General features: G+C 39.6%; 1 protein-coding gene across 1 annotated transcript in view; it reads right to left on the bottom strand.

Moving 5' to 3' along the window:
• Nucleotides 1–860: 860 nt before the first annotated feature.
• GDPD4 (glycerophosphodiester phosphodiesterase domain containing 4) overlaps nt 861–8277 on the bottom strand; it is a 33501-nt gene continuing 26084 nt past the window's right edge. The window contains exons 5-7 of the mRNA XM_060019657.1: nt 8031–8113; nt 7203–7255; nt 861–1138 (exon numbers count right to left, since the gene is read on the bottom strand). Of these exons, the coding sequence (XP_059875640.1) occupies nt 861–1138; nt 7203–7255; nt 8031–8113 (414 nt within the window). The remainder of the gene's footprint in view (nt 1139–7202; nt 7256–8030; nt 8114–8277) is intronic.

Below are 8277 nucleotides of genomic sequence, written 5' to 3'. Positions count from 1 at the left end.
GAAGTGCACTCTGTGGTATCACCTGTCACCCATACACTGTTTTTGGCACTGCCCTCAGCCCGGACTCATCCATGGGAATTCAGGCAATCAGCCCAGGTGTCCCTCAGGCACTGTACTCACAAAACCTCTAGCACAGATCTGTTGGCACAGAACCACTGAAGTCAGGCACCGAGACTGCCACAGTCACTCACCTGGACCCACCATGGGAGCTACTGAGTCAGTCCCAACCTTGGCCCCGCCTCAGTGTGCTTGCGCGGCAAAGCCTGCAGCCACTATCGCCGGATCCGCCGCAGCCACAGGAACACCAGTGATCTGCTTGGATATCCCAGACAAACTGAGTTTACATAGCTACGTGTGTCGCATAAGTCCCTGGGTTGCAGAACCACTGCACACTCAGATTTCAGTCCTGCTTCTGAAGTCGCTCAGCCTCTGGGGATCAGCTGGAATTTCAACCCCACCTCCACTTGCAACCTACCAGCGCTTGCGTGCTTCCAGAGCTCATAGAGATGGAGCCACTCCTGCTGTGAGCAAGTTGAGGAAAGCTGCTATGGTGGGGCCCATCCCTCCCTTCGTGCACATTAACCGTGGGGCTTCATTGGCAGAGCCCTGCCAGCTGTGAGCACGCTGAGAATGAGGCTGCTGTGGTGAGCCTCACCCCGCCCTTCGAGCATGCATGTTAACAACGGGGCTTCCATGGTGGACCTGGGCTCCTTCCTGCACACACCCCCAGTCGCAGCTTGGACCACACTCCAGGCCCTTCAGGCTGTCTCCATGAAGCCAATCCATCTTCTCTCTGGGTCTGTCCTCCGAATCCCAAGCTTCAGCACCTAGCACCTCACACACACCAGCAGACTTGTGTCTCAGGCTAGGGAGTGCAGGGAGGTGGCCAGATCCTCTGTGCCGGTCTTTCTCTGTTCTGCCTGCTGCAAACTGGCTGCTGCACTCTCCTCCAAGCCTCTGGAGCTCTCTTTCTGTTCTACCTGATATCCCCACCAGCGAAAGCGCTTCCCAGTGTGAGGGAACCTTTCCTCTTTCACAGCTCCCGCCCAGGGCACAGGTCCCATCCCAATTCCATTCTTTTTCTTTCCTCCTACCCAGTTATGTGGTGATCTTTTTTGTATTGGTTTTATGAGATCTTCTGCCAGCATTCAGCAAGTATTCTGTGAGAACTGTTCCACATGTAAATGTATTTTTGATGTACTTGTGGGAGGAGCTCCCCATCTTTCTATTCCACCATCTTGATCAGGCTCCCCTTGTTTTATTTCTGATCTTAGAGGGAAAATATTCATTGTTTCACCATTAAAATGATACTGGCTGTAGGTTTTCTGTAAATATTTTCCATCAGATTGAGGAAGTCTCATTCTATTCCTAGTTTGCCCAGAGCTTTGATCATAAATGGGTGTTAATTTTTGTCAAATATGCTTTTTCTACTTTATTTTGTTAATATGGTGGATTATAATGATTAATTTTCAAATGACATATTTATCTGGCACTGTTGGGATAAACCCCACTTACTCATGATGCATTACCCTTTTTATATACTGATAGATTCAATTTGCTAATATTTTGTTCAGGATTTTTGTTTAAGTTCATGAATGATATTGATCTGTATATTTAGTACTTGTAACATCTTTGTCAGGTTTTATATGAGTTTATTGCTGACCTCAAAGAATCAGCTGGGAAGTGTTCCTTCCTCTTCTTTTTTCTGAGTTGGTATGGGATTTCCTTCCTTCCTTCCTTCCTTCCTTTTTATTTCTTAAATATTTGATCAACCAGTGAAACTCTTTGGCCCTGGACTTTTCTTTATGGTGAAGTTTTTGATATACAAATTTGACTCTGACAGATAGTAGGCTATTACAAATTTATGTATCTTTTCTCAATTCTAGTAAGTTTTGTATTTCAAAGAATTTCTCTACTTCAAGTTGTCAAATATAATGGCATAAAAATGTTCATAATATTCCTTTTTATGTCTAGGATCTGGAGTGATATTTCCTCTTTCATTCATCATTTATCATATTGGCAATCAAACTCTCTCTCGCTAAAAGTTTATCAATTTTATTTATCTTTTCAAGAACCAACCTTTCATTTTCTCTCTGTTTGTATCTTTTCTATTTCATTGATTCCTGCTGTCTTTAGTGTTTCCTTCCTTTTACTTAGAGATAAATTTACTTTTCTTTTTCTAGATTCTTAGGGTAGAAAATTAATCAATATTAAACCAATCTTCCCTCTAACATATAAAGTTAGAAATTTCCCACTAAGTCCTGCTTTAGCTGTACCGCACAAATTCTGTTGTTGTATATGCATTATCCTTTAGTTTGAAATATTTTCCAACTTCCCTTGTGATTTATTCCTTGATCAATGGGGTGTTAAGAAATACGTTAATTTCCAGCATCTAGAATTCATGTTTGTTTCTAATTTAATTTTGCTGTGGTCACAGAACATACTCTGTAAGATTTCAGTCTTTTGAAATTCATCTATTGATGACACTTTTCACACTTTTTAATTTTATGCATTCCTTAACTAATTATTGCAATTTTAGATATTTTTACTTTTGTCTTTTAACCTTCATGCTTGCTTTTAACCTTCATGCTTGCTTTATAAGTGATTGATCCCCTACCTTTATTATATATTTACATTTTCCAGTGAGATTTTAAGTTTTGTATGTTTTCTTATTATCAGTTAGTGCCATTTCTTTTCAGTTTAAAGAAGTCCCTTTAATATTTCATGTAGAATCAGTGTAGTGGTGATAAACTCCTTTAGCTTTTGCTTATCTTGGAAACTCTTAATCTCTCCTTCATTTCTGAATGATAAACTTGCTGGGTAGAGAGTTCTTGGTGAGATTTTTTTTTTCCTTTCAGCACTTTGAATATGTCCCACCACTCCTTTATTGCCTCAAGTTATTTTTCTCTTGCTGCTTTAAGGATTTCCTCTTTATCCTTAACTTTCACCATTTTAATTGTAATGTGTCTCTTTGGGTTCATCTTATTTGGAGCTCTCTGGGCTTCCTGGACCCAGATATCTGTTTCCTTCCCCAGATTAGGAAATTTTTTAGTCACTATTTCTTCAAATAATTTTTCTGGCCCTTTCTCTCTCTCTTCTCCTTCTGAGACCCAAATGTTATTCCACATGACGTTTTCCCAAATCTTCCATATAATATCTTCACTTTTTAAAATTCTTTCTTCATTTTGCTGCTCTGTCTGGGGGAGTTCCACCATTCTTTTAGCTTGCTCATTAGTTTTCCTACCTCATCTACTCTGCTGTTGAAGCTGCTAGTGCATTTTTTCAATTCAGTTATAACTTCTATTTGGTACTATCTTATATTTTTTATCTCATTGTGAAAGTTCTCACTATGTTCATCCTTTCCTCTCCCGAGTTTGATGAGCATATTTATGACCATTACATTAAAGTCTATCAGGTAGATTGCTTATCTCAGTTTCATTTAGTTGTTTTTCTGAGGTTTTTGTCTTGTTCATTTGATTAGACCATATTCCTCTCTCTCCTCATTTTGCCTAATTCTCTGTTTCTTTCTATGTATTACGTATATCAGCTGTCTCTCCCAGGCTGTTGTATAGATTGTCATGTAGTCTATTTGGGGAAATACGCCATGTACACTTGAAAATATTCTGCAGTTGTTGGGTAAAATGTTGTATGTCAATTAGGTCAAGGTGGCTGAAAGTGCTGTTCAGACTTCTAAATTCTTTTTATTTTTTGTGTTTAATTGTTCTTTCAAGTACTGAGTAAAGAATGTTAAAATCTCCAACTATGATCTCTCTTTCAGTTGTTGTCTAACATGTTTTGAAACTCTGTTATTAACTGAAAACAGAGTTATAACTATAATGCCTTCCTGATATACTGACCTTTTCATCATTATGAAATCTATCTCTGTTTCCAGTAATGTTCCATGTTTTGAAGTTTATTCTTTTTCAGAAAATATTTTTATGTTTATTGTTTGCATGGCATATCATTGTCCCATCCTTTCACTTTGTAATCTATTTGTACCTTTGTATTTGAAGTATTTCTTTTGTAGACAGCATATGGTTGGGTCTTGTGTTTTTCTATCTAGTCTGACAATCTCTACTTTGATTTGAGTATTTGATCCATTTATACTTAATGTAAGTAATTAAATGGTTGAATTAATGATGACCATGTTTCAACTTGTCTTCTATTTGTTTTGTCTGTTATTTTGCCTCCTTTGTCCTTTTCTCTCTGAATCCATCTACTATAAAGAGAGATTCTCTTGCTGGCATTGAAGAAAAATCTGCCACATTGTGAGTGGGCCAAATGGCTAGGACTGGATATGGTCTCTAAACTCAAATCAAAACCCAGTCAACAGTGATCACAAAAAAAGGGACATTTCAGTTCCTGTAAGGAACTAAATTCTGCCAACAACCAGTGATCTTGGAGACTGTAAGTCTCAGAAGAGATTGCTGCCCAGGCCAACACCTCAATGTTAGCCTGGAGAGACTCTATGCAGACGACCCAATAAACCCATGCCTCCACCCGTGACCCACACAAACTGTGAGATGATAAATTTGTGTTGTATTGAGCTGCTAAATTTGTGGTAATTTTTTCTATAGCAATAAAAACTAATACATATGGTAATAGAATCTATCCAAAATGAAGCAAAGAAATTAAATAGGCTAAAAATAAACATGAACAGAGTTTCAGTCACTTATAGGATAAAATGAAACTGTCTAACATCTATGTAATTGGAATCCCAGAAATAAGGTAGAGGCAAAAAAATTTTTGAAAAATAAAGACTGAAAATTTATCCAGTTTGATAAAAATTATACTCTGACTGATCTAAGGAGCTCAAAAAACTCCAAGCAGGATGGACACACACACACACACACAAACACACTCACTCACTCACTCACTCATATACACACTCATATACAACAAGATAAACTATAATCAAATTACTGAAAACCAGTAATAAGAGAAACAGTCTTTAAAAGCAGCCAGAGAAAAAGGACATATACAAGTAAAAAAACAATGATTTTTTTAAAAAAATGGAAGATCTTTTTGGAAGACTTTTCATAAGAAACTATATGAGACAGAAGACAAAGGATCAACTTCTTTAAAGGTCTGAAAAATATATCCTAAAGCTAGAGAGGTGATAAAGCATTCCAGTGGCAGCAGTAGGTGCAGCAGTACATGCCCATCTTGGAGATGGTCATGGTGCAAGATGTGACACTATGCTTAGTGTTCAAGGCTCTATTCTCCCCAAACTGAATTGGTCTGGACTGTGTTTTCGGCTTCCTTCCAGTCTTCCTTGTTCCTTGCCTGATTCCAAACTTGGTCCACCCCTTCTAGGTATCTCTTGGAGGTACTCAAACAGCCTTCTCATGCATTTACTTAGTTCAGGCAAAACTGGTTTCCCTAATTGGGCAACTAAAAAATCTTAAAAACAGGAAAAATTCTTAATTTATTTCCTACTTACCTTACTTTCTTATCATCATTCACCACAGTTGGAAGTTGGGGTCAAGTTAACTGAGTACTTTTCTAAGGCATTATAGCCATGTCTTTTATCCCAATTTAAACAGCTCTTTGAGTTTTCCTTTAAAAGTTCTCTCCGTTCATGCTTTCCTCAACATTCCCATATTTTTTTCATTTCTTCATTGGATTACTGTTATGGGCTAAATTGTGTCCCACATTCATATGTTGAACCTCAAAATCTGACTATATGGAAACTAGATTAAAATGAGGCCATTGGGGTTGGCCCTGATCCAGTCTGACTAGAGTAGAGAAAATTTGGACACACAGAGAGACATGAGGCAGGGGTGGGCACAGGTGTGCACAGAAGAAAGGCTGTGTCAGGACACAGAAGAAAGTGGCTATCTGAAAGCCAAGGAGAGAGGCCTCAGTAGAAACCAAACCCGCTGACACATTGATCTTGCACCTCTAGCCTCCAGAACTGTGCGAAAATCAATTTCTGTGTTTTAGCCACCCAGTCCATGGTATTTTGTTATGGCAGCCCTAGTTTACTAATAAAACTACTAAAAGTCATAAGGGAGCTGGAACATAGCCTTCAGACTTCTTAACAGCCAGCAGGATGATCTAAAAATCCATGTAACTCAGTGTTATTTGAGATCTCTCTGTCCCTTAAGAGATTTGAGTGAGCTTGGTTTCAACCTTCAGTTTCACAGAATGAAAGTCTATTTCCTTTCATTTAATTTATTCAAATTTCTGAAATTATTTTTTCATGGTCCCTTTGGATCCATTGCTGCAACTCTAAGTAATGTATGAGTTTAACCCTCTGCCAGCTGGTACATGGCATCTCATGATCTTTACCATTGTCCACAATAAATTAAATTAATTCATGATTTTGTGACTGCATCAACTTTACTTAAGGCTCCAAGAGCTATGGGAAGAAACTGTATCTGGTACTGCACAGTCCTCTGCTTCCTAACTGGTTTTCCTTTTGACACTGCACTGACTTCCCAAACCTGTAACTCACTGTGTGATTATACCCACAACCACCTGAATAATAAACTCTAGCTTCCATTCCCTTACTGGACCTATCTCACTTAGCCTCTGAGTTATTCTGCTGAATAATAAGTTATTCTGCTATTCCATCCCTTTACTCAGAAGTCTGCACAAGTTCCCTTGTTTGAAATTCACTTGCCATCTCCTGATTGCTTATTTGCAGAGCCTAGACTCGATTCCAGCATCCCCCCTCCACAGTTTTCTCTCTCCACCTTCCAATATACATCACCCACAACTGAAGCCATATAAAGCACATTCAGCCCTGGTAAGCATGGCACCTTCTCTGTCCTGGACCTAGGGGCCTAGCCTAATGGCATCAATTGCTATGCCTCTGCCTGCTTCGTCACTGCTCTCTGTGGGCCAGAACCTCTGTTCTCTTGTGTCACCCCATAGACGGCTTTCAGTTACTTCAGTCTCTCTCACAGTGCCTGGCACAAAGTAGGTACTCAATAACTATGCGATGAATGAATATATCAACAAGTGAACAAAAAATAGCCGTGTTCAAAATCTTCCAAGGAGTCTCATTGTTTAGAGGATAAAGTCCACAATGAATCCTTATGCCAAGGGCCCTCCAGAATCTGTGCCCAGCCTCTTTGTCCCAACTTCTCACTGGTCCCCACTCTTTCAACGCTTGTCAAAAACATTAAAGGCAGGCCCTGTATCCTGGAGGCAATGGGTAGGAATTAAGAGAGTGGGCTAGGCCTCTGATTTACCTGTGTGAATGCCAGTGCTCTGGAGTAATTTTTCTTTTTGGCTCTCTCTCCACCTGTAAGGAAGCAGACTATCCATGAGCCTCACAGACCTCTTCCAAAATAGGCCATAATTCAAGGCAGTGGCCAGAAAAGAACATTATCCAGTCAAATTCTACCTTAAGCAGAGGGTTTGTAGTTTCCGCCTTTAAAGGAGAACTCAAATGAGGAAATGATGGGCATGATGAGGTCTAAACAACCATGGACTCTTCTAGCTAAAATTCTTCTACCAGATGTCCCCTCTCCCACCCTGAACCTTGCAATCTTGAAGCATTTTCCCTCAAGAATTCTCAAATGTTATTTTCTTGGACAGATAAAAAGACTATGGTCTGGAAAGGGGCAGTGATTTTCCCAGGGTCACCCAGAAACTAAGGGCAAAGCCACAACTAAAATCCAGGCTCCCCAGTTTGTGAACTTGCTCTTTACACAGCACTCTGCATGTCCAATTTTGTGGAAGGTGGGAAGGTGGAGACACTTGTTCTGAACAATCTTCAATCCCTGTCCTCTCCCAACTGATCCACACCAAAACAGTAGTAACAGGATTTGATTAAGCTTTAGTGAGAGTCCTTATTCTTAGAATATGGTCTCATGTTTAGGAGGTAGAAGGGGTGTGAGGAGCTGCAAGCAGCATGAGAAGAAATGGGAGGTTCAGATGATAAAACCCTGTCTTCCTGAGAATTCGCCATATAGAATTATGGGGAAAATGTAACTGTTTTTTCTCAAATTTACATAAGGGCCATTTATATTTTTATTTTGGGAAAAAATCATTTAAAATTACAAACATATGCTTACCAATGAAAATAAAATATGGCAACAATGAAAACTGCAGAAACACAATCCATGAGAATCCACGTGAACTTATAGTAACTTGGTGTCTGCAAAATAGAAAATAGTTAAAGGATTTACAGCTAGAAGGGATTTTAGATCATGTAGGCCAGGTCACTTGCTTGGCTGCCCGGGAGGAGAGGGGGCAGACCAGGCAGAGGAACCTTGATGATGGGGTTGGTCTCAAACACAGAGAGTACCTGCTGCTATCCTA

The sequence above is a fragment of the Delphinus delphis genome, chromosome 8, assembly GCF_949987515.2.
Source record: "Delphinus delphis chromosome 8, mDelDel1.2, whole genome shotgun sequence".
In the NCBI taxonomy this organism is placed as follows: domain Eukaryota; kingdom Metazoa; phylum Chordata; class Mammalia; order Artiodactyla; family Delphinidae; genus Delphinus; species Delphinus delphis.
Note: the sequence above shows the minus strand (reverse complement) of the source record. Positions and strands in the feature narration are given on the sequence as shown.